At 42.4% G+C, this 27,703-nt stretch overlaps 1 protein-coding gene across 1 annotated transcript in view; it reads right to left on the bottom strand.

Moving 5' to 3' along the window:
- Nucleotides 1–3,112: 3,112 nt before the first annotated feature.
- The window catches only part of LOC141109843 (nesprin-2-like), a 33,827-nt gene continuing 9,236 nt past the window's right edge, over nucleotides 3,113–27,703 (bottom strand). The window contains exons 3-6 of the mRNA XM_073601104.1: nucleotides 26,084–26,725; nucleotides 7,321–7,884; nucleotides 4,715–4,885; nucleotides 3,113–3,395 (exon numbers count right to left, since the gene is read on the bottom strand). Of these exons, the coding sequence (XP_073457205.1) occupies nucleotides 3,113–3,395; nucleotides 4,715–4,885; nucleotides 7,321–7,679 (813 nt within the window). The 5' untranslated portion in view covers nucleotides 7,680–7,884; nucleotides 26,084–26,725. The remainder of the gene's footprint in view (nucleotides 3,396–4,714; nucleotides 4,886–7,320; nucleotides 7,885–26,083; nucleotides 26,726–27,703) is intronic.

The following is a 27,703-nucleotide window of genomic DNA, read 5'->3' as shown; positions in this document are numbered from 1 at the left end:
CATCTGGCTAACTGATTGTCTTGCATGTAAAAGAGTCTTATCTGTAAACGTGTATAGCTCTTCTCTGAACTGTATATTGTACCTTATATTATTTTATTAATAAAAACTAAACAAAAAAAAAAAATTTTGGTTCATTAAAGTGGTTGTAAAGGCTGTAGTTTTTTTTTTACTTTAATGCATTCTATGCATGAAGGTCAAAAAACCCTCTGTGTGGAGCCGAGGCGCTCTTGGGTCTCTCCTTTCTCATTGGCTGAGACAGCAGCGGTAGCCATTGGATATTGTCAATTACAGCCAGTGAGCCAATGAAGAGAGAGTGGGGCCGGGCAGCTTTCTGTGCATGATTGGACACAGAGCAGCGGCTCAGGAGCCAGCCTGCTCGGGTGTCCCCATAGCAAGCAGCTAGGGAGGGGCCAGGAGCACCAACGGGGGGCCCAATAAGAGGAGGGTGAAGGCAGCTCTGTGCAAAACCATTGCACAGAGCAGGCAAGTATGACATCTTTGTTATTTTTAAACAAAAACAAAAATCCACCTTTAAACATTCCTTTAAGCTTTGTTGATTAGCCAAGGAAACATGGGTAAGCATGCAAATAAAATTTAGCTTAATGGAAGTTAATAATGATGGAGCTTGACTTGTGGTCTACCAGTGCTGAGTTCTCCTTTTACAGAGAAGTTGATTGTACTGCTTATTGTTAGCTTGTGAAGTTAACAAAAGGCACAAGCCTTCAATAGAACAGTGCCTATTTATAACTGAACCTACACATCCCGTTCTAACAGAACAGTAAAATAAGAGATATAAAGACGTTTGTATACTGTAATGATCAGCCCTGTACCTTCATCATCGGCTGCTCATTACTCAGCACTGCAGCTCAGGTCTCTGCTGTGTATATATGATCCTCAAATTTCTATAAAGCAAATTAAGAAATTCCACCTATCATTGATCAAGAGGCTTGTCTTTTTGCTAATGCCCTAAATAGTAGTCTGTCTGTCTCTAACTTCTTTCTGAATGGTAATGTACCACCCTCCTTAGATTGAAACTAATCCTAGCACCTTTCTGGCTCACTGTATGCAGTGGAGCTGCAGTTCGTTGTTAGGTTGATATTGTTTTGACTCACTGTAATCAGTGTGACTGTCGATTGTTCTGGCCTGTTCTATGCCTAAGTGACTGCAGGATTGACTGCTTTCACCTGGCCAGTCCAGAAATGTTCTAGAAGTTACTGGGCAGGAAGAGTCTAATAAGAAGCTGAATATTCATACAGCCTGGCTAATCCCTGGGAAGAGGTGCCCAGTTGGTGAATGGGAGTCTGTATAAATACTCTGAGCCAGAGAGCAGATGGGTCTTCTTCCCTGAGGAGATCACAGCCTAGGAGGGCTGCTAGCACCCTAGATCTTGCTGCAATGTGCCTGCACAGTTGGGCTGACTGAGGGCCTATGCTTTGCTGAGAGGTGCTGAAGCTGATTGAGAGATTGTTGTCTGAGGATATAGTCTGGTATCCTGGTGTGAAAGTGTTTCCAGGATATTGGAAGGAGGCAACCAATTTTCCAAGGACATTTGTGAGTACAGACTGGTGAGAGAGATCCTAGAGACTGTGTGCTGAAGCCATCCCTCTTGTGCTAGAGTCAGTATGTGTAAAGGGGACATTGTGTCCGATGTCCTGAAGAGCTTAGTCTATTTTATAATTCTTAGCATCCAGAGAGGAAGATAAATCTCTTCAAGTTGCTACTGCAAAGCCCAGTCCACTCTTTACTTCTGTAAGGGCTTGGCTCATAGTTCTACAAGAGTTAAGATTTATTGGAGTATTCCTACCATTACCCACTACCTATCCAAATTCTACGGTAGTAGTGCTTCATTAATGCCCTGGAGTATTAAAGTAAAGTACTAAAGTGAAAAAAACCCCTATGATGGACTTTTAAGGCATGCCTAATTAAAGTAAAAGTATCTAAGAGTATTTCAGTAAAAGGTTTTAAGTACTTGTTAAACACATTATGTAAAATATACATATAAAGAAGAAATGTATTGTACATCTATCTCAACCGCCAAAAGGAGTCTTAAAACTGCATAGTGCATCTATCCCAAAGAGCTGATGCAGTTCTAAGACTCCTTTTGACAGTTGAGATATTGAAGCAGAAAGTCAGCAAGGACAGTTCTTTTTTTGTTTACAAACGTTTTTATTAGAAGATTATATAAAAACAAGGTGTACAGGCACTGAGAGGATATATGATACATTCACAAGGTAACATAACTTGTTATACAGTTACATCTCTCAGGTGGTATATAGACATAGTGATAAAACAACCATTTATCCTATGAGACGGGAAAGAAAGGAAAATAATAATAGAAAAACTAAGAAAGAACCAAAAAAACCATTAATATCTAGACCGTATGACAAAAAAAAAAAGTTGTAGTAACAAGCACAGTTCTTTTTATGGCTTCTTTGTTTTAATTGTAATATGATGGACTGTCAATCTACCACATCACCATAATATATGTAAGTGTATTTTCCAATCCTTTGTACAATTGTCATCCACAATATATATGTATATTTTCATGTTGCTATATACTTAATTTGTTTCAAATTATATTATAGCTATATTTTCCTTTTCAATATACACCCCTGAAGGAGATATCTGTACTCCGAAACGCGTTGGGTGCAAGAGGATCGTATCTGTTATGTTAGTAGATAGTGACAATGTTATAGATGTACAATACATTCCTTCTTTATATGTATGTTTTATGTAATGTGTTTAACAAATAGTTAAAACCTTTTACTGAAATACTCTTAGATACTCCTACTTTAATTAGGCGTGCCTTAAAATTACATCATAGGTTTTTTTTTCGCTTTAGTTTCAATACTGGATGTGACACCATAAACGCATAGAATTACCGTCCCATATTCTTTCTGGATTATTACTGTGCTTTGTTTGGACTACTTGTGTTCAGCTTGCCTGTGCTTAACCTGGTCACTTGCCTGTTAACACTGCTACTGTCCATCATTGCTCTGTTTCTCCATCAGAAACATGGAAGCTAACATCACTTGACCTGGCAGCAGTGTGTTGACTTATTTACAGTCTGTTGTTTGCTCTGACCAACTGCCTGAGGACTTGACCTACTCTATCACGTGACCTGCCTGTTATCAGCCATTGCTCCTAGCACCACACGGGGTCTAACAAACTCAATGACAAATACTTTTAAGATGCAATAAAGAATGCCCTTATGTAGCAAAGCATTCTGCACAAGCAAAATTACCTTTTTCAAGGTGTCCTGAAGAATTTCTTTTCCCATGTAAGATGACTGGCAGGGCATTAAGGTCTCTGCTTTCTGAATAGGTGACGTTAGTTCCTTTTTGTAACTCTGAAACTTGCGAAGGAGTTCTATTACCGCCTCGCACTGCTCCTTGCTGCAAGAAAATCAAGTTTATTCACTAAAAATTCAGTTGAATGGTAAAAATGTGAAAGACATTTTAGAGTCATAATTTCCCATGTAGCTTTTTTACACTTACAGGCCAACAAAACAAATAAAAACAACCCCACCAAATAAAACCCAACACCAATCCATTTGAAATTGTAAATGCTGACATGCCAGCAAGAAAACCTGATCTGATGTAGTCATGTAAATAGTGCTTTTATGCCCCTGCAGCAAAATGTACATCCAGAACCACTATATAATAGTACAGATATAGGCCAAAGAATGGCCCCTCAAGATTATGCTGTATGTGTGCTATAAATTGGTGGTTCTTGGTATACATTTGGCTACATGGACAAAGAGGAATAAACCCCTTATTTTTTTAAACTCTGATGGAAGGGAAAAGAGTAAATACCTTTTACTTTACAAAGGTTCTCATGTCTAAGCTTTTTCTGAAAATGCCAGCTGCTTTGCTCCTCAGGCTAATCCTCAGGCTTTAACAAGGAGGCAGTCCTTGTTGCCCAAAATGTGTAGCCAAGCCCCTACGCTCTCCATGTCATCCTCTGGATCCTCTCTGCATTTCTGCCTAGGCTCCAGTTTATCGCCGTCACCCTCCACACTGCTCCAACTCACCACTGCTAACCTCGACTGCCTCTGGACTAATCTGCCACCACCAGCTGTGCCTCCACAGCCAGATTGACATCATCCATCCAGCGGCTTCCATGCTTAGCTCTGCTGACCCAGCCGCAACCCTGCTGAGCAGTTTCCCTACGTGCATGCTTTTAATTTTGCAACAAAATGGGAGTGCAATTTTATATTTCGCTTGATTTCTATCTAACAATGTACAGTACAATCCAATCCTTTTTAGAACAGCTGCAGCTATGTTCTAATTGACCGCTATTTCTTATCACCTACTATTATCGACCAATTTATGAGACTCTTTTAAGAGACTATAATTTGCAATTTACCATTATCCTCATCCTTACCCTAGCTTGCCTAACACCATAAGCCAGTGGTTCTCAACTCCAGTCCTCGGGACCCACCAACAGGCCAGATTTTAAGTATTACCTTGGGGAGTTGCAGACTAGAATACTGCAATCACTGAGCAGCAAGTGATATCACCTGTGATGTATTTCAGCTATCTTGCAAACCTGGCCTGTTAGTGGGTCCTGAGGACTGGAGTTGAGAACCACTGCCATAAGCCAACACCCCTCCCTTTCTATAGAATTTTCAGAAGGATATTGGCAGCTGTTACAGTAAAGTGGGGAAACTTTGAGGAATATTAAATTGATTTTTATTTACACTTTCACCTACCTGTGAGTGATATTCTGCATTGCATCCTCCCATAGCATATCACACTCTTCAGGTCTACAGATATCCTTGGAGCGTGCGGTGTGAAGAAGCTCCAGGAAGCCAGTAGAAATGGATGTCTTTTCATTTATGAATGATTCCAGCATCTTCTCCAACTGCATCAACGATTTAATTCTATGATCAAAGCAAACAAAGTCAGTCCTGCCTAACTTGCTTTCACCTTAGACAAAATCTTGAATAGTGCGGTGCTCGTCAACATCTTTTTGAGTGTAATTCCATTAAGTTCATAGACCAGAACCCACAAATCCATGTCCAACAATTATTTCAAGGTACAACATTTAAAAACTCCCTGGTTATTTGTTGCAGCCTTTAGTTTCACCAGATGATCCTTCCAGTTACACACTTCTTGTCCAAGGGTGACAACATTTCCTCGTACTGTATGGAGGAGCAACATTAGCAACCTAGGCTGTTCACTAGTAATTTGTACTACATACACCTTCCCGTCCTCATCTCTATAACATGGGGGGGGGGGGGTAGTCTACGGAGAGAACTGAGAAGACTAGTAACACTCTTTAAGAGTTCAATTTAGAGCACAGAAAGTTATAAAAGACACTGGATTGCTGGCACTTAACCTGATAAAAGAAAACAAAGAAAAAAAAAGGAAATATTACTTTTTTGTTCTTTGGTTTGAATATACTTAAATTACAGCCACCATAGAAATGATAAACGTAGGGTTTGGATGAAACACGTCAACCAGGAGATTTTATCATTTATACGACATTTTCTCCCTCCTTGATATGATAAAGGATTGTTGAAATACATAGATTTGTGATTGCTGGACTTTAGACTTAAAGTGTTAGTTCACAGTTACCAAAAAACTGCCTATGCAGGTAAGGGGTGCTTGTAGATTAAAAAAAAAAAAATCATCAACTTTGACTAAAGTTGGATAATTCCCTTGCTACAGGTAAAGGCCATTTATGTACCGCTGAAAGACTCCCAGAGATCGCATAATCCCATCCTTTCTTGTTGCTAGGACGTTACTAAGACACTCCCAGTCATTACTGCTCCCCCTCACCATCACAGGAACAAGCTCTCAAACCCCTGCACATGTGTGGTCCACTATCTCCTCCATCGTAGCATCGCTGAACTTCCAGCCAGTGCTGGGTCTTGGCCTAGGCTGACAGGGCCAGGCCTAGGACAACACTTTGCGGGGGGAGGGGACAGCAAAAAAATCTGCCCCCCCAATGAAAAAGCCTTCCTTCCAGCTCCCACACACAGAGCCGCCATCAAGTTCTGGCACTGAGCTCCGGTAACCGGCCTGACAGGGGCGTGCTAGTGTGGGCAACTGGGGTCCCACACTCCACGATCCAATCACCTTTCTGTGGCAGCCGACACCTCTCTGCCCACTGACAGTCGGATACAGCTCACCGAGGAGCCTCCTCGGCTCCAAAGTTCTGATGGACACAGACAGGAGGAGGAGGAGCCAGGAAAGAGGGAGATTTCACTGCAAGAGCCGTGCTGATGATCTGGGGTCTATGTATAATATAGATACAGCGGAGAGGGACACAATAACTGAGAAGGGGGGGGGCTGGTAACATAAACGCACACATGGTGGAGTGATGGGAGGGGAGGGGGGTAAAGGGATATGTGCTAAGGGGGGGTTTGTGAGGGGAGAGGACATATGCTAGTGGGAGGATTCAAGCCCCTCCCCACTAGCACAAGTCCTCCCCACTCCCAAAGCACCCCCAGCACATATCCCCTTAGCCGCCCCTCTCCTCCAAATCAAAAGATGCTGCATCTCTTTCTGTCCCTCCTCCCACGGCATCCCTCTGTCCCTCCTCCCACGGCGTAGGCAGTTTTTTGGTAAAGGTGAGCTAATCCTTTATTGATTTTATATTAGTTTAAAAACAAAATATATATATCAATTCTGAATAGGTCAGCATGTCAAGAAAAGCATCACTGTCATCTAAGCTTTTTGAGCCGTTCATGGCTGGTTTCTTATGCACTGGGCATCAGACTCCGAAGCCAGTCAAATCCTGTATGACTTTGTAGTGTTTTGTCTTGCTTTTTGACTTGCATATGAGTTCAGTGCTTTAATTTGCTTTTGGATACAAGTTGAATTACATGGAATAAAACAGCTGCTCAGATGCAACCAAATGCATGTGAATGCAAGCCCTAAAGAGCAAGCCATTTTCAGTCTGTACAAAGAGTATGAGTAATTTAAAAAAATGATAGATTGTCTGGAAAGCGGATTACCAGTATCCGTGACCAAAACTGACAAAGATGCCTTATTCAGCATTTTCAACAAGGACAAGTCACAAGTATGAACTGTTATAAGAGCCTCTGAATGGTGGAAAGCTATTTTTACGCGAGAGAAAAGTAAAAAGACAATACCCTGTATTGATTAAATCAGGGAATGAGATAAAAAAAAAATTAAAAAGTGACTTCCGCATTCAGGAAAAAGTCAACCATGTCAACAAAATAAAGGGAGTTGATTTAGACAGTAGTTGCCTCTGTAGGTAAAACTTGCCTTTACACAGAATTCTATCCAAATAAAGGATAGATATTATATACCTTTATACAGGTTTAAAAATTAGTACATACAGTACCTTTGTTGGACAGCATGAATAGTTGGATCTTGAAGACCAATTTTATCAATCTGGTCCTGAATATCTTCAATATTTTTGCACAGGGCTCTTTGTCTGTTGTTTAGCATCTCCAGTGCCTCGCTCTCCTGCAAGCTCTGGAGGTCCCTCAGAGCAGCTTGTTGTGCATTTTCTAGCTTGTCAAAGAACATGGTAATCATTTTCTGGCAAGAGGTTACCCCTCCATACTCTGGGTCTTTCAGGGTGATCTCAGCCACTTGCAGGTTGTCATCAAGTTTTTCAGCTTCTTGGCCAAGGCGGTAAATGTCCTTTTCAAGTTCCTTGAGGTTCCTCTGTTTCTCTAGCAGAGTTTCCCTGTCCATAACAAGAACTGCAAATTCAGAATCAATTGATGCTTTAGCTACTTTAAGAGAGAAAAGAAAATTATCCAGTGCTTTAAGGGTTGTTTCTCGTGAGTTCGTTTGTGGCTTTCAATTCCATTTTATACTGATTTAAAGTAGGCTCAGTGGATGACAAGTCCAAACTGTCACAGTGCTGGATCTCATTTTCAAAAATATTTTGAACTTCCTGAAAGACAAAAGCAGATGTACTTGTGTAGAGATTAAAATAGGACTATTACACAATTACTTACACAAGGTACACAGACAACCGACCGCCTAGTCCTATGGTCCCCTGAGGTAATTTGGCATGTACTATACATCCCTCTTTGCCAGGTTCTCGCTGTTCTGTTGGATATTGTATCTTATTGCAATTTGACTACTTGGGAACATGGTTCCCTTTTGTTGAACCCTTGATCTTACATGTTTTCTCTGTTGTGCATACCATAACCTAAAAAGTAGAAATATAGGCAAAACATTTTTTTTTTTTGTTGGATAGAGTAAGGGAGGGTCATCATTCCTGTAAAGTTTATTTTTGCCATCTTTGTCCTATTGAAGAGATTTACCTTCACTTCCTGCCACATATCCAAAACAGGAGGTGAGGAGAAATCCCTACAAATTAAGGGAATCTCTTGGGGCCCCCCAGGTCACCAGAACTACTGTCCCTATTGGAAGTTTTTACCCCTCGGTTACTTTTCTGGGGACAACACAAGATTTTATTTTTATTTTATTTTTATTTTCACTTTCAATGATAATGGTAAACAGGACAAACAGAAAGGATGAATCTCCCTAATGGGTACACAAACATCCATAAAGACCTCTCCACTCTATCCAAAACTAAAAAAAAAATATGTCTTTAACCACTTAACAACCGGCCCATAGCCAAATGAAGGCTACAGGGCGGTTGCTTTACTCTGGGAGGGCGTACAGTGACGTCCTCCCAGAATTCCGCTCTCGCGCGCACCCGAGAGCATCCGTGACCGCATCACGGATCCTGATAAATGGCCGCTAATCGCGGCCGTTTACCATGTGATTGCGCCGTCAAATGACGGCGCGATCACATGTAAACAAACTGGCGTCATCTGATGACGCCAGTTCCTCTCCTTCCCTCTGCGTACCGATCGGTACACTGAGCGGAGAGGGGGAGGCATCGGATGGCAGCAGCGCTGTGGGCTGGATCTGTAGTGCCTACAGCACTGCTCTGTGACAACTGCCATCCATTCATCCATGCTCAGCCATCCCTCAATGCTCTGCAATACCCCGCCATACTCTGCAATACCCCGCCATACTCTGCAATACCCCGCCATACTCTGCAATACCCCGCCATACTCTGCAATACCCCGCCATACTCTGCAATACCCCGCCATACCCTGCAATACCCCGCCATACCCTGCAATACCCCGCCATACCCTGCAATAGCCCGCCATACCCAGCCATACCCCGCAATACCCAGCCATACCCCGCAATACCCAGCCATACCCCGCAATACCCAGCCATACCCTGCAATACCCAGCCATACTCTGCAATACTCGGTGATACCTGGCGATATCCTGCAATACCCAGCCATGCTCAGCCATGCCCAGCCATGCTCAGCCTCTGTATGTGGCCAGGCTGTGGAAGTCTCACACATGTGGTATCGCCGTACTCAGGAGGAGGAGAATCTATTTTGGGGTGTCATTTTTGGTATGTACATGCTATGTGTTAGAAATACTGTATAAATGGACAACTTTGTGTTAAAAAAAAAAAAAATGCGTTTTAACCACTTCGCGCCCGCCGGCCGTCATACGACATCCTTGACTTTGTGCAGGGATATCTGAATGATGAGTGCAGCTACAGGCATCATTCAGATATCAGCTTTTTCAGCCAGCAATTCCCTACACCATAAGAACAATCATAGTGGCTGTTCCACTGCTTGATCGTTCTTACGGGAGGCGAGAGGGGACGTCCCCCCCCTCCCACCGCCCTCCGGTGCTTCTACCGACTCACCGCTACGATCGAAGCCAGGATTTTTTTTTTTTTCATTTCAGGCTTCCCAGCCTACAGGTGAAATGTGGGGTCTTATTGACCCCATATCTCACTGTAAAGAGGATCTGTCACGCCATATTCCTATTACAAGGGATGTTTACATTCCTTGTAATAGGAATAAAAGTTGGGAAAAAAGCGCCTAACTAAAATAAAGTAAAATGAACAATAAGGAAAAATAAAAATGTTTTTAAAGCGTCCCTGTCCCCATGTGCTCAAATACCGTGCGAGATAAAAAGTTGCAACAACCGCCATTGTATTCTCTAGGGTCTTTGCTAAAAAATATATATAATGTTTTGGGGTTATATGTAATTTTCTAGCAAATAAATGATGATTTTTACATGCAGGAAAGAAATGTCAGAATTGGCCTGGGTGCTCCAGAACGCCTGAAGGTGCTCCGTGCATGTTGGGCCGCTGTATGTGGTTACGCTGTGTAAAAGTCTCACACATGTGGTAACGCCATACTCGGAAGTAATAGCAGAATGTGTTTTGGGGTGTAATTTGTGGTATGCATATGCGGTGTATGAGAAATAACCTGCTAATATGAAAAAAAACAACTTGATTTTGCAAAGAATTGTGGGAAAAAAATGACAACGTCATAAAACTCACCATGCATCTTTCTAAATACCTTGGAATGTCTTCTTTCCAAAAAGTGGTCATTTGGGGGGTATTTGTACTTTTCTGGCATGTTAGGGTCTCAAGAAATTAGATAGACCGTCAGTACTTCAGGTGTGATCAATTTTCAGATATTGGCACCATAGCTTTTGGACTCTATTACCTTCACAAAGACCAAATAATATCCACCGATTTGGGTTATTTTTACCAAAGATATGTAGCGGTATAAATTTTGGCCAAAATATGAAGAAATGAAGAAAAATTACTAATTTGCAAAATTTTATAACAGAAACGAAGAAAAATGCATTTTTTTTCCTGATTTTTCGGTCTTTTTTCTTTTATAGCGCAAAAAATAAAGAACCCAGCAGTGATTAAATACCACCAAAAGAAAGCTTTGTGTGAAAAAAAGGACAAAAATTTCATATAGATACAGTGTTGCATGACTGAGTAATTGTCATTCAAAATGTGAGAGCACCAAAAGCTGAAAATTGGTCTGGTTATTAAGGGGGTTTAAGTGCCCAGTGGTCAAGCGGGTAAACAGTAAAACCTTGAATTGAGAGTAACTTGGTCTGAGAGTGTTTTGCAAGACCAGCAATTTTTTTAAATAAATCTTGACTTGATAAACGAGTGATGTCTTGATATACAAGTAGTGTCACATCACAACTGGGTATAAAAGAGAAGAGAGGAGCCTCTAAGTGTAGCAATACGATTACATCTAATGATGGTACAACATCTAGCAACTCACATGGCTGATGATTAAAACAGGCACATCTATGTATGCAGGCATCCTGCATACTTAAGATGTGCCCATTTTAATCAACCATGTGAGTTGCTAAATGTTGTACCTTCATTAAATCTAAATATATTGTTAAACTTAGAGGCGCCTCTCTTCTCTTTTATACTCTGTAGCTCCTGCTGGATTTTGCTTCTAATCCCCTTGTGGAGGCTGCCATTTGTGGATGGACATTTTATGGTTACACAACATATCACATTGCTATAATCTTTTTATATGGACTACAAACCGAAGGACTTATGAATAAATGGTTGTGGAACGAATCATCTGAGTTTATCATTATTTCTTATGGGGAAATTTGCTTTGCTATACGAGTGCTTTGGATTACAAGCATGTTTCCGGAACGAATTATGATTGCAATCCAAGGTTTTACTGTACTTTAAAGGCCCCTATAGCAAAATATATTGGCCTTTATTATTATTTATCTACACCTTGAAATGCAGATCAAGCTGTCCAGCAAAAGTGACAGTTACCCAGATTGGGACAAATTATAGAAAACTGCTGGGGGATTTACAACAGTTAGCTTTTATTCCTATAGTTTAAACCTTTCCTCCAAAAGAAAAATTCTGCTGTAGCTGCTTAAAAAGGGGTAGCAAGAGTTAGGGTTTAGTTCAGGAACATTTTTCTAAGTCAAAGCGACTTGAGTTGCACAGATTAGAATGGTTCCATTGCAGTTAATGGGGCGCGACTTGTCATGTGACTTTGAACTCTCAAGTTGCATGACAAGTCACGGCAGTGTGAACCGGGCTTGTTGTCCATATAAAATGACACATCCACCTAAGACTATATACTGTCCACAGGGTGACAATTCTGCAGTAATTTTGCTGCAGAACAAACAGCGTTGTCACCCTGTCACAGGAATAGGAAATGAACAGCTCTACTGGCATGATTAACAGCTAAAAAAACTAGGTTACAGGCAGACTCATTGGAGGAAAGACACGACCTGCTACATTAATGACAGACATATAAAGTATGTCATATATGCTTTTGCCCACAGTTACACTTTAATTTTATACATTTAAAAAAATCATGGATTTAAATATTGCTCACCAAGTGCTGTAGAAGTTGACACCTTGATCTTATTGTGAATATACTAAAACACTTTTTGATAGTGATCCAATCACTTCAATACTAGTTTACCAGATGTAAACGACTAATTTAATTGGTGTTGACATCTGACAATGCCTGTGGTTCAATTATTTGCGGACCTTCTCCTCCCAAATTCAGCAACATGCAGGTTTGGTCAAAGTGAAAATAATGTGTCAGTTTATCCTTGGCTTGGAAAACATTATTGTCATCTTTGGGCCATAAACCAAACCAATTACCCTGGATATCAAGATGCAAGTCTGCCTATAACCTAATAATTCAGTTGTTGATAGATAGTGCACAGCTGGAATCCTTGATGGGTACTTTTACCCCTTGTGGACACCATTGCTGTTGCCAGGTGCTATTACAGGTTACTATTGCCAAGTCTGAAATTAAAGAGTGAAATCTGTAATTTGGTAAAATAATTTTCTTTGGTGAAAAAGGAACACGTGCCCATTACCACTTGAGAGTAAATCTATATGCTGTCTGATGAGAAATATGCAAAGAATTACAGGTGATATCGACATTTGCCTTGTTCCTTATATGCTCTTTTTCTAGCTAAAATGGCCCTGACTTATTGTTTATGCAATCTGCTTAGTTCCGACCGAGTACAACAATATTTAAAGAACTAGCAAAAGTTTACCATATTAGGTAATCTTGTGAAAGCACGCTGGATTTGACAATAAAGCTGACAATGCACCATGAGTCACCAGAGTGCCTTAGCCAATGGTAGCTTGCCAAATACTGCTATAAAACAACCTGTGTACAGTGTTTGTGTGTGACTCTGCTGGAACTCCTTGCTGTGAACAGAGTTCACCCCTATGTACTGATACATTTGTAATAAATCTGTCTTCTAATCAACATGACCGGAGTTGACTGATCAGTGAGAGAATGGAATTTTACTGACATTATGGTCCTTCGAGCCGGAAGTAAGGATTAGGTGGTGGATCGAACGGTTCCGTCCAAAATATCGGTGAGTATCAGACTCCCTCTCGCCGAGACCTAGGTCCTCCCACTCAAGTTAAGTGGTAAAAAGAGGCTGGTCGGTTCCGGGATCCACACCTGACTTCTACTCCTGGACTTCTGATCCAGTCCTCCGGGTCTGTGAAAGGTAAGACAGATCTTTTCTTTTCTCTTCTACTCGAGGTGATTTGGGTTTTTATTGAGTATGCCGGCACTGTAGTTGATCACAAAAGATCTAGGTGACACAGGGGCCAAAGACAGAGGCACTTGGGGACGTTGCCTATGGTAAATAGACGTAGCCCGCTGTCCGAGACAGATTACAAAAAATGTAAGGTACCGAAAGATGATAGATGATTGACAATTGTTATGAATAGTGACTACAATTAATCTGGATAGATTACAGAGAGTCACAGTGGCCATTTCAGGTTTTTTTTCTAATTGAGTGGTGGTTAGGACAAACAGGAAGTTAATGTATGAGCAGGAATCAATCTAAATTGATCAGAAACACTTCCCCCATAGATTGATTGTTTTTCTCTTTTTCTCTCGAGAGCAAAATTTCCTGCACTGTTCCTTTTGCTGCATTTGTTAAATCATGAGATTAACTCTCGCTCTTTCCTAATCATGTTTAACCTTACTGCTAACTTTATGTGTGGGGAGTCTTGATATTTTTGCTTTTCTTATATTCTTACCTTTACCGTGATCCAAGGGTTGCTAGTCTGGTGGTTTACAGGTTGATAAAAGGCCCGCTTTATGATTTGTCTGGCTGCAAACTTGTGGTTAAAAAAAACCAAAAAAAAAAACACTGGACTCACTCACTCCCCCCCCCCCCCTCACGGACACCTAAGTGCACTTCCTCGTGTGTGTGTGTGTGTGTGCGTGTGCGTGTGCGTGTGCGTGTGTGTGTGTGTAAAAAAAAAAATAAAAAAATAAAAAAAAAATTCTGATCAGAATGGAAAACTGTTTGTTTTGACCAACTGTACTTTGTAGTAAATAAGGTAAAGGTATAAGTTGTTTTACATGTGTGTGTGTGTGTATATATATATATATATATATATATATATATATATATATATATATATATATTTCCTGTTTGGACTTTGTTTGCTGTTTTATATAGATTTTGGCAAAGTTCGAGAGTAGAATTACCAGTCTTGTATTCTAAACTCAAGGGGAAAAAAAAAAAAAAAAAGTATGGCTTAGAAATGGCGGAATACTTGTTTGAGCACGCTAGAATTAGAGTAGAAGGAAGGAGAACAAAAGAGAAATGCCAAGCCCAACTGCCCCTAGTGGACAAAGAGGTAGACAAAATGGTCACTAACTATGACTGTTTTTAATCCATGGACTGAGAGTGACGTGCAGAAGGCTACCGAGCATATTAAACATCCTAAGTTTGGGGCCCCAGAAATCATTGAAAATATGGAAGGTCTGAGGAACAGTTATAGGCTAAACGGGGTCGAAGTGGAAAGGGCCTTAAGGAGGGTTCTAGGATCAGATTGGGCATCAGTAAAGGGAAATTGGGACCCCTGTGTAGCCACAGTGCCCCCTCAACAAAGAGGGGAACCACTGGCCCTTGATAGCCAAGATTTGACAGACAGATTGACTGCCTTCTATCAGAGATGCAATCTCCGATGGGTATAACAAACTGACTGGCAAAAGATTATTATGACTGTAAAGGAAGACAAGGATAGTGTCAGTGATTATCTAAATAAACTATGAGAAGTTTTTAAAGTGTTCTCTGGGATCCCCAAAGCTGAGGATGTGAATAGTGCACATCAACAACAGCTAAAGATAGCTTTTGTTAATGGTTAAAACAGGATCATAAGTATTACATTGTTAAAAACATGGTTACTTACCGAACTGCATCAGTTTTAAAAGTTTTGCAATATGTTAAGCATTCTGAGAAGTATTTTAAAGTGATGGGAAAAAAATGTGAAAGTAAAGGTTTTTGTGCAAGGTGATGAAGGAGATACCCCCTTAAGAAGGAAGCAGAGGAGGGTATAGCCCCTGCAATACCCCTCTTTTTCCTGTTAAGAAGGCTCCGCCTTCCACAGGCTGGAGAATGGTACAGGATTTACAAGCTGTTAACCAGGCAGTTATACCAATGGCATGAGGAAAATAAAACTAAACTCCAGTTGTGGCAACAACAGGTCAAATACTTAAGGTATAATATCTCAAAAGAAGGTCGACACCTGGATGAGGAGAGAATTTGAGCCCTCCACCAGGTGCCGAAGCCAGAATCAAAGAAACAAATGATGTCTTTTTTGGGCATGACAAATTTTTGTAGAGCTTGGATTTCTGGGTATTCAATACTGACCGCGCCCCATTGGTCCATACATTTGAGCCCAGCACGACACCTTTCCTGTATGACAATACTTTTGACACAACCTCACTTAAAAATACAGAGATGGGGGGCGTGGCCTGGACATGGCTGAGTGAAGCTGCTTTTCTTTAGAGCTCCCGGCCCCGGCCTTTCCTCAACGGCGAAACTAACCATCCAAAACAGAATGCACTCGGCCAGAAAATACAGGACAAGAGCAGTATTCCGGGTAACCCGTTCCAGCACATCCTCCGGTGATATACACCGTTATTTCAGGCGGAATCAGGAGGATTCTCCCGGAGCGATAGCAACGGCACCACGAGGCTCTCCGCGCGGCATTACAATAGAGGGACAGGTGCGGATCAACAGGGAATACCCTTCTGACACCCCCAACTCACCGGACCACACCCTGCATACACTGAGGTCAGATCTCCCAGCAATGGCAACCCCCACACAAACTCCCGGGAACTACCAGGCAGACCAGGACATTCGGGCACTCTTACAAGCCCTTCCCACCAGAACAGACATTGAATCCCTTATCCTCCGGCTGGAGGAGACTCACCGTCGGGACACCCAAGAAGTGAGGAATGATGTTTCTACCCTGGCTGACAGAGTGACCACAGGAGAGGCGTCCTTTTCCACACTGGAGAATCAGGTAACGGATCTGGAGCGATCCCGAGACCTACATCGTGACACACCGCCATTGCCCTCCAGCTCCACCTAGAGAACATTGAGGACCGGAGCCGCCGGAACAACCTACGGCTCCAGGGAATACCAGAAAGAGCAGAGATGGAGGACCTTGGAGAAACAGTTCAGGAGATATTCCGTGCTATTCTGGATGACCCATCCAGCCTAACTGAAGTAGACAGGGTGCATAGAGCTCTGGGCCAGAGATCAGAAGACCCCGGGAGGCACGAGATGTTGTTTGCAGGCTGCTGCGCTACTCACAGAAAGATACCATCTTACGCAAAGCATGGGAGATGGGTGAGGTAGGGCTGGAAGGAACACCAATCAAAGTGCTACCTGATCTTTCCAGAGCAACACTAAGAAGTAGAGCCCTGCTAAGACCTATCTTGGATCTTGCCAAACAGAAGGGATTTACCTACAGGTGGGGATACCCACTCGCAGTCACATTTCGCAGGGATGGGGCCGCCTTCACCCTGCAAACACCGGCAGATCTGCCTGCACTCTTCCGTTTTTTCAACGCCGACCAGATCCCGGTTCCGTATTGGCTTTAAATACTACTGCGCCCTCCAGGCAGATCTGGTGTATCCATGTATCGTGGTCCGGCACAACCCCGCCAACTGAGAAACAGAAGAAGACAACGGGCCGCATCGGGAGAAGAGCAGCGCGAGTAAGCTGTATTCCACAAAACCCTGACAGCCTCCCCCACATAGACCCACAGTTGACCTTATCCTTATATAGCAAAAAAGACACCATGAACGAACACCTTCATTGAAAGTTAGATGAGACACAGGCTGATGTATTTCTAACCAGTGGTGATACCAACCCCCCGCAGACGTGGCAGCTCCTCTCCGCCCATGGCTCCGGAGGAGGCTGAATGCACAGACAGATCTCAACCCGCTCTACCTCCTCTCCACCCGGCGGACCACAATACCCTCCCCCCCAGGCGGACCAATGCATAGAACTGGCCAGAGCAAAGAACCCGAACGACTAACACAACGTCCCAAGACGGCACAGGTGAACGCTGCAGGGAGCAAGGACAAACTCAGTCTCCATTACATGATGAGGTCACGACTTATACATGTACACAGTCTTCATAATATGAACTAGCGCAAGGATTATTAGAGGTTGCCACGATCCTGCCTCCCCCTCAGTGACTGAACAGAGGGTGGGCTTAGTGTCCTCACGAAAAAAAAAAAAAGGGAAGGGAGGGTAGAGTCAGCTGAGCCATCCTGACCACATACCACCTTGTTGATCAGCAGGACCCTAACCCAGAGAACCCATGACAGGCAGCAACAACCTTACTATCCTTTCCTTTCTCCCTCAAGCATGGCGCTGGGGAGAGCCCTGTGGGCCCACTGCGGAGATATCTACAGACAGAGATCGGATAAAATATCGTTGTACTTTTTATCATTGTTCTCTGTGAGTGTTGGGAGATGTGTGCCCCCCCCATGTGGGTTTTTGCCGGAATTACTACCAAAACTTGATAAAGAAAAGTGTAGCACTAACAATTATAAACATAATCAATAATCATGTTCCTGGTTTAACCCAATATATAAAGTACATAAATGTTTATAATAATCCTTCCGTTACAAGATATGACTTTATCAAATGCCTGAGATGGATGGAGGGACCCGGGAGCTTGCTTCTCAGCTCTGTCTATCCACCGACCCACATAGGACTGCGCTCAATACCCAGTAATTGGCTGGAGAGCGTCTTAGCTAGTTTTAGCTATATTAACACCTCCTCTGGAAGCTGCACAGCTCTGTGACAGCCTCCTAAACTATCCCTATTTCCCCAGGATAGTCTATCCTATCACACCAGCCTACTTCTATATCTGTACCCCACCCTTTTTTGTGCTCGACCCCCAACACCCCCCGCTTTATAACCCACATCCCCACCTTAATTCACGAACATGGATATGCTGAATGTAGTCTCACTAAATGTAAAAGGGCTGAACACTCCTGAAAAGAGGCGAATGCTGCTCCATGATATGAAACGCATGCGGGCAGACATCGTCCTCCTATAGGAGACAAACTTCAGGGTAAAATAATATACCGATCCTAAAAAACAGGTATTACCCTACGGTATACCACTCCACATACACTGAAGTGAAATCCAGAGGGGTTTCTACACTACTCTCAGCTAAGGTTCCGTGGAAACACATTGATGTAAAGACTGATAGTGAGGGACGCGTTCTATTCTTGAAAGGTCGAATTGGAGACGTGTTGATCACCCTAGCAAACCTTTATGTTCCAAACGACCACCAGAATAGATTTCTGAAACAACTCTTAGAGCATCTCATGCAATATACGGAAGGACAACTTATCATAGGAGGAGATCTAAATATCCCTCTATCTCCGACAGAAGACCCCTCCACTGGAGTGTCTTCATCCTCACAGGACACGCGAAAAAAAATCGCTACATCATTGCACTCTGCACAACTGATAGATGCATGGCGCCTCTTTCATCCTGGGGAGAGGGATTACACGTTTTATACTAGACCACACCATGGAGACTGAACGAAAGTCTACTTCAAGTCTACTTCAAGATCCAGAAATAATCCAGAAATAATGACGGATATAGTAAAAGAGATAGGACAATACTTCAATACTAACTGTACCCCTGACTGTTCACCAGGGGTAATATGGGAGGCACATAAGGCCGTAGTCTGCGGGGTTCTCATCAAACACGGCTCCCAACTCAAGAAACAAAGGACAGCACAACTGTCCTAATTACTTCTCAAACTACAGAGACTAGAAACAAAACACAAGCAAGCTCCATCAGAACAAATAAACACTGAACTTGACGTCACCCGCAAACAGATCATTTTGACCTATTGCACTTCAAAGCCAAGGCCGCACTCCAAATTTGTAGGAAAAGAGTATACGAATCAGGGAATAAATGCGGAAGGCTACTTGCTCAGACCTTACGGGCACAAAAAATAGCATCGTACATCCCCCATATTATATCCCCCAAAGGACAGAAGCTATCCTTACCCCAACATATCTCACGAGAATTCAGATCTTTCTATAATTCCTTCTACAACCTGAACACAACACCACTGACTCCTGAAACGACAGCGGAATACATCACCTCCTCCCTCATGCCAACCTTACCGTCAGAAGCTAAGGAATTATTAGAAGAACCCATCACCTTACCTGAACTTCAAATGGCATTAAGTAAAGCCAAGCCGGGCAAGGCGCCAGGACCAGATGAGTTCACCACTACATACTATAAAACACTATTACCCTCCTTAGGTAAGCACATGGTAGACCTGTTTAATGACCTAAGTTCAGGGGCTACACTACATAGCTCCACACTGCAAGCACAGTTATCCATGATACCAAAAGAAGGCAAGGATCCATCCCAATGCGGGAGTTACCGCCCAATATCCCTATCAAATACCGATCTTAAACTTTTCACCAAGATCATAGCCTCTAGGCTACAACATCATTTACCCTACCTAATACATTTGGACCAAGTTGGCTTCATACCTACCAGAGAAGCCAGAGATAATACCACCAAAGTCCTAAACTTACTGCATATAGTCAATAGTAAAAAAACCCCGTGCATATTCCTTGGTACAGATGCCGAGAAGGCGTTTGACCGGGTGAACTGGCGATTCATGTTTGCGATATTAAAACATATAGGCCTGGGCGATAAGATGCTTAGTTGGATATCAGCAGCATACTCAAATCCGACGGCTAGAGTAAGGGCGAATGGTGTGATCTCTGAGGCATTCCCGATCATTAACGGGACCAGACAGGGATGTCCTCTCTCGCCATTACTTTTTGCGCTATCCCTAGAACCCTTCCTATGTCATGTAAGATTAAATCCAGATATCTCCGGAATTACAGTTGACAGAACACAACACAAGGTATCTGCTTATGCAGATGACCTGATGTTCTCAATAACGAAACCCGCCATCTCCCTTCCAAACCTAATGCGTGAATTCGATAAATACGGCAAACTTTCGAATCTAAAAATTAATTTTAGCAAATCAGAGGCAATGGGGATAGCACCACAACTCAGGCCAGCTTCAATTTAAAGTGGTCAGACAAGGCACTAAAATACTTAGGCACCTACATCCCCCCAAAACTATGCCAGCTATTTAAGCTAAATTTCCCACCTCTCCTGAAAAATGTCCAAAAACTACTTAACCAATGGAACAGCGGCCTACACTTTTGGTTTGGCCGCTGTAACATTCTCAAGATGACAATTTTGCCCAAATTTCTCTACCTTTTACAGGCTCTACCTATACATATCCCTGTGGGGTACTTCAAACAAGTTCGTTCAATATTCATAACATTCTTATGGGCAGGGAAAAAACCTAGACTGCACAAGAAGATGCTTTCCCTTCCAAAACATTGTGGGGGCCTAGCCATGCCAGAAATCCGCACCTATTATCATGCGGTACACTTAAGTAGACTTATTGATTGGTGCCGTCATAGAGATTCCAAACTCTGGACACAGATAGAGCAAGCACAGAGCGAGACCCCTTTGAATAGAGCTCCCTGGTGCCATGCAGATCTACCTTCGGAGGTTAAAAACCAACCGCTGATAGGCAACACCACCAAAATATGCGCAAGTTGATGGCTCAGACCTCTCTATCCTCCAACGATTCACCTCTGCGCCCCATTCTAGGCAATCCCAACTTCGAACCAGGCATTAGGGACATGAATTTCTGAGCCCTGAGAGAATCAGGGCTATTCCAAGCTTCACATTTTAGCAATACGGGTAGATGGAAAACAATCGCAGAATTCTCTGATCCGGCAGGCCAATATAAACTGGATTTCCTGAGAGCCTATCAACTTAGTCATTTTCTTGGCACTATAGCACCTCCTACCGACACAAATCAACCTCTCATGATTTTGGAAGGGCTTTGTACAGAGGCGGGAACTATACTTCATACCCTATCCCTTACCTACAACCTGCTAATCACACCAGCAGATGAATTTCAACTTCCAAGCCTAAAAAAATGGGAAAGAGATCTAAATTGCCACCTGACCAACAAAAAAAACCAACACATCCTCACATTCACACACAAATCATCAATCTGCACCAAAATTCAAGAAACCAACTATAAAATTCTTACACGCTGGTACAGAACCCCAGCACTACTAAACAAACTCTTCCCAACAACATCAGACCTATGCTGGCGCTGCAAAAGGGAAAAAGGAACACTGTTACACATCTTCTGGTCCTGTCCCCGGATACAGAGCTTCTGGGGAGAGGTCCGCCGGATAACACAAAAATTCACTGACCGTGAAATCCCAGATGACCCAGCATACTTCCTACTACATGCAAATGACACCCCAACACGAATATACAAAAAATCAGCGATGCGTCACTTCCTAGATGCAGCTAAAGCATGCATTCCACTTCGCTGGAAATCACAGAGCCCACCTACCATTGACCTATGGCTTCAAAAAATAGATGACATTAATAAAATGGAAGACCTTATCCTTACCAGCCAAAACAGACAGGAAACATACTCCAAGACGTGGCAACTATGGAATAGTTTTAAATACTCTGAAGAGGGACAAGCCCTCAGAGGAGGGGTTTCACCTACTTAACAAGACATTCGGTTATATCATATCTGAAGAACACTGTACTCATTGAGGGCAGATAGAAGTCCATGTTCGTGAATGGTACCCCTTTTGTACCATTCATTCATACCCCACCCCATCTTCCGCCTCCTTTTTCCTTGCTCTTTAAGAGCAATGCCTCATTTCAAACTACTACTACTCTCTTCTATTTTCCAATATTTAGAAAAAGACAGGGGACCGGACTCATGGGCCTAAGAGGACTTAACCCACTGCAACCAGGAAACTGAAATAACCTCATATACATAGGTTCCTGAACCAGGAATCTATAGACATACCATTAATAGTTAGACATGTATAAGGAAGCCAGCCATACATTTAGACTCCCGATACCCACCATTACAGGTTAAGGCTGAGGTTCTACCAACGTAACTAAAAATATTTGACTATGTACATGTACCTTTATTTATATATATTGAGTCTTTGCAGTGATATTTTCCTTTTTTGAATGTATTACCGTTGAGATCCTGCGGGCCTGTTTCCTGATATAAATAAAAAAAAAAAAAAAAAAACAATACAGAGATGTACTACATTAAACCCATCTACACTAATACCACTTCCTACTGATGGTCATAAACATGACTGTACTGCTGCCGTCGCTGCAAAGGTACTGCCATGAAGTGATTGGAAAGATGTACCGTTATCTAATCCTGACATGACACTTTTTGTTGATGGCTCCGGTACGAAAAATGCAGATGGCACAAGTGTAACTGGATATGCAGAAGTGACACATGACAGAACAGGAAATCATAGAGATAGATCATACAGTCCTTACTGATATACAGCAGAATGTATCCCCTGCGGAGAAACAATATTGGAAAACAAAAGGTTGCACAATAATAGAGAACATCTACACATCACCTGAAGGAAAGCTGGTATTGTCAAAATCCTTATTTATGTATGCAGCAGTATTGACACATGGAGTAACTCATGTGTCAAACAGGGGGATGACTGAGATGTTAAATAAGGTATGTACAGCCTATGGCTTCACAAACTACTAAAAAACTTTGTTCTCAATGCATTATATGTGCAAGACACAATGCTCAGGGAGGCATAAGACCACGGAAAGGGAAGTTCCCCACACCGCAATATCCATTCCAACACATTTGCATGGATTTTATTGAATTAGACAAATGTGAAAAGGAAGAAATATTGTTTGGAAATCATTGATGCATTGACCACATGGGTAGAGATATTCCCCACAGGAAGTGCTGAGGCCTTAACAGTATCCAAAGCCTTACTAAAAGATATCAATTCACAATTTGGGATACCAGAGAAGATTTATAGCGATAATGGTCCACATTTTGTAAATCAGACCATAAAACACCTAACAGAAGTGATGGGTATAGAAGTAAAGAATCACTGGGCATATCACCCTCAGTCAGCAGGGCTCGTAGAAAGACATAATGGGATATTAAAGAGCAAGCTAAAAAAGGCTATGGAGGAGAGAGGGAAAAATTGGATGTACTGTCTCCCACTAGCTATTTTAAGCATGCACATCACCCCCACTAAGGAGGGGCTGAGTCCATTTGAAATGATGTATGGTAGACCTTATAAAATACCTTTATTACCAAATGAGACTCACACAGAGGAAGGGGAGATAACCTTAGCAGAATACATGTCAAGGTTATTAAAACAGAAACAAATTAACCAAGAGTGTTCCATTCCAGAAGGAGAGCCCATAGGAGAAGACAAAGTACAAATCTGAGACTGGGTCCTCATCAAGGTGATCAGAAAGAAGCATTGGCACTCCCCTAAGTGGGACGGGCCATATCAAGTACTCCTTACTACTCCCACTGTAGTAAGAATTGCTGAAAGGATTATCTGGATTCACCAATCCCACTGTAAAAAAGGTAAACATAGGCAGAGTAGGGACAGAAAGACTGAAGGAGGGGGAAAGTCCAACTACAAAGGGAGTCAGATAAAAGGTCTGCTTGTCTCAACCTTGGTGAAGAAAAGGCCCTATTTAGGCCCCCCTCACTTCAGATAGGATGGTAGGGATTTTGTTCCTCGTGGGAGCATTGGTGACTCTAGGAGAGGCCTCTATACGGGGAGGTAGGAGACACGGGAGGATAGTGGAACCAATCAATTAGGAAGAGATAGCAAGAGCATTGAACCTCACCTTTGTTGAAGGAACCACCAGTACTATACAGGTGGATTTCTGCCAGATGACAGATTGTGGAGATAAGGTAGAAACAAGCAAGTTGACCTGGGCAGACAAATACGTGTGCTACCTGGCTGGAACTACCGGGTGTACTACTTGGGATTCAGTCATGTGGACAACTGCAGACCAGGATTGGAGATATGAGATCCCAGCAGCAGGAGATTTAAAGAATAGATTAACCATAACTAAAAGCAGCCCACTCTCCCTGTACAGAACAAAAGAATTGCAATACATTTTTGATTTCCCTGAAGGACCCCAAACTAGAAGATCAGAGGTTATACCGTTTAGGAGCTTGGATATCAGGAACTGACCCTTTGGGAAAATTCTTTCTTGAAGTTAAACCAAAGAATGAGACAAACAAGAAGAAAGAATTAGATAATGAGGGCCGACTTAAAAGAGAGGTATTAGGACCCACAGTGAGATTCACCAATCTAACAGTGGAAGAAGCTATAACATTAGAAACAGGATACCAGGATAAGAATGAATGGCTTGAATGGTTAATCTATACTGCTAACATCCTTACAAAAAAAAAAAAAAAGAGAGAACTGCTTGGTCTGTGCAGGGGCCAGACCCCAGCTGGCTACAGTGCCTTTTCCCTTAAATAACAATACAGATCCAGATGGTTTAGGGTGTATGCTAAAACTATATAAAAAAAACATACAAACCTGACACCAACACTCCCTGTCACACGTTAAGTTTGTTGTTTCCCCAGGTTCAGAGATCTCAGATACCCCCTGCTGTCACGGCATACCCTGGCAACTTTACTTGTTTTGCACTTCCGGGGAATGAGAGTGGCACAGATTTGGGGTCTTTACCGGATGACTACTGCATAGAGAGGATTAACAAAATTGTAAAGGGAGAGGGTGACAACTGGGTTGAGCAGGACACCCAGAGAGCAGACGTCTGCTGGTTAAGCAAAGACAAGAAGCTCAGAGCGAGCATCCCAGCCAATTCCCGAGGGGATTGTGCCCTGGTACAGCTGGCAATGCCTCTGTGCTTACTGTCAGAGTCCCCTTGGAAGAAGGGTCACCGGAGGAGCAGAAGGGACACCTCTCCTGCGGGGTCTTTTGACCCCTAGATCTATATAGATGAGATCGGGGTTCCGCGTGGAGTGCCGAGTGAGTTTAAGGCTAGGAACCAAGTGGCAGCTGGATTTGAGTCTCTTCTCTGGTGGGCGACAGTAAACAAAAATGTTGACTGGATTAACTATATATACTATAACCAACAAAGGTTTGTAAACTACACCAGGGATGCAGTTAAGGGATTGACAGAGCAATCAGCCCCTACCTCTCTGACGGCATGGCAGAATAGGATGGCATTAGACATGGTCCTAGCAGAAAGAGGAGGGGTCTGCAAAATGTTTGGCGGTATGTGTTGCACCTTTATTTCTAACATTACAGCTCCTGGAGGAACCGTGACTAGAGCCCTCGAAGGATTGACAGCTTTATATATAGAATGAATTAGCGGAAAACTTGGGTATTGATGATCCATTCACAAATTGGCTTGAAGGTTGGTTTGGGAAATGGACTGGACTTGCCAAGGTCAAGGACTTGCTAAGGTCTGAAAACCCAGTTGTGGAACGGACCTGCACTGAAGTAATAAATTGAGGAAGAAAATATAGATATCAAAGGAGGGAATGATAAGAAATATGCAAAGAATTACAGGTGATATCGACATTTGCCTTGTTCCTTATATGCTCTTTTTCTAGCTAAAATGGCCCTGACTTATTGTTTATGCAATCTGCTTAGTTACGACCAACGAGTACAACAATATTTAAAGAACTAGCAAAAGTTTACCATATTAGGTAATCTTGTGAAAGCATGCTGGATTTGACAATAAAGCTGACAATGCACCATGAGTCACCAATGTGACTTAGCCAATGGTAGCTTGCCAAATACTGCTATAAAACCTGTGTACAGTGTTTGTGTGTGACTCTGCTGGAACTCCTTGCTGTGAACAGAGTTCACCCCTATGTATCGATACATTTGTAATAAATCTGTCTTCTAATCAACATGACCGGAGTTGACTGATCAGTGAGAGAATGGAATTTTACAGACACTGTCAATGACTGGATCCTTAAACAATAACGACTTATGAAACTGGCCCTCTACCAAAAAACAATCACACTGTCTTTACCTTTATTTCCTTCAAAACTGAATCGATTTTTGATGCCATGAAGGTCTCCATCTTCTCTTCCTGATAACGGTCATTTAATCCTGAAGGTACATCATCATCAGATGACAAATGGCTATACGATGCACCATTTAGTGATGGTATCTCAAAATCCTGTCTGTCCAAGTTCCTTAATTCTTGTAAAACAGCTTGCTTAGCAATTTCTATCTTTTCAAAAAATCCATCAACCATTGTTAGGCATTATGTTTCTCCCCCATGTTCTGGGTCTTCCAAGTACATTCCTGCTGGTACCAAGCAGTCATCTAGAGCTTTAGCCTCCATCCTCAATCTATGAACTTTCTGCTCTAGTAGCTCAATATTCCTCTGTTTTTGTAGAATGATAGTTCTGTCCTTTTCACTCACAGCAGCTACAGCCTGAATGGACCACTTAGTTGATGCCAGAGAAGACAAAAATGACTCCAGGTCTTTCAGAAGAGTCTCACATTCCTTCATGGCTTCACTTGTTACTCCTAGTTGCATTTTGTACTCTTGCACAATGAACTGGACAGTTTGCACATCGACAGGACTTTCTGCGTCAATGACATCGGCAGCAGATTTCAGGTCATCACATCGCTGAATCTGATCTTCTACAGAACTCTGGAACTCCTACAAAGTGATAAAACAACATTAGTACGTTAGGAAAATTCAATTTGTTAAAAAACAAAATCACATATTCGATGCCCAACTGCAGCTAAACCTATTTTAGCTTAGTTTTGGACAAGGTCTAAAAGGACAAGTTCACCCTTTCTCAACCTTTGCAACACGGAAGAACCCTTGAAATAAACTTCCCAGTCTCAGGGAACCCCTACTAAAAAATCACTATATCTACAACTCACGATACATTAATGTGATGTTCAGTGGGAAGAATGCTCCTTATATTTGTGATCATTTAGAAAATAACCTGCCATCAGTGGGAGCTTATCTGAGAGGCATAAACTGCTCGTTGCTGGTTGTAAACCCTTACAACACTATTTTGCTACAGGTAAGCCTATAATAAGTCTTACCTGTAGCTACCCTGAATATCTCCTAAACCAGAAACCAGATATCCCCTGTATTTGCATGTGCCAATGTCATTGGCATATGCGCACTGAAGCAAACTGAAGAAATGGCGCGTATATGCAGTTGCTTCAGTGAGTGTGCCGTAACTGGTGGCTCCAGCGCACATGCGCGGGAGTGACGTCATCCCGGCTCTGGCCAATCACAGCGTCTGAGCTTGCGATACCTGGAAGTAACTCCAGGAGCGATGTCGGCCGTCGGCCCAATGTACGAGGAAGGGAAGTAATTCATAATGAGCTAGTATGCTATGCATACTAGCTCATTATGCCTTTGTCTTGCAGGTTTTTTTTTCTTGGGTTTACAACCACTTTAATGACTCTCGCAACCTCTGGAGGAACCCTAGTTGAGAAATCATGGATTAGAACCTATTTTAGGTTTAAATGTTATCCGTATCCCTAATAAAACAAACCTTCCATGAAAAAGGAAGGTCTGTTCTATTGAAAATTACCATCTCTACCCTAAAGTTATATTTCCTACAAAGCATTTTAAAAGTAAAGCTTTTGTGATGCTTCCAGGAGGCGCCTAGCT

Source organism: Aquarana catesbeiana, linkage group LG10, assembly GCF_042186555.1.
Source record: "Aquarana catesbeiana isolate 2022-GZ linkage group LG10, ASM4218655v1, whole genome shotgun sequence".
NCBI classification, from domain to species: Eukaryota; Metazoa; Chordata; class Amphibia; order Anura; family Ranidae; genus Aquarana; species Aquarana catesbeiana.
This window is presented reverse-complemented; position numbering and strand designations above follow the sequence as displayed.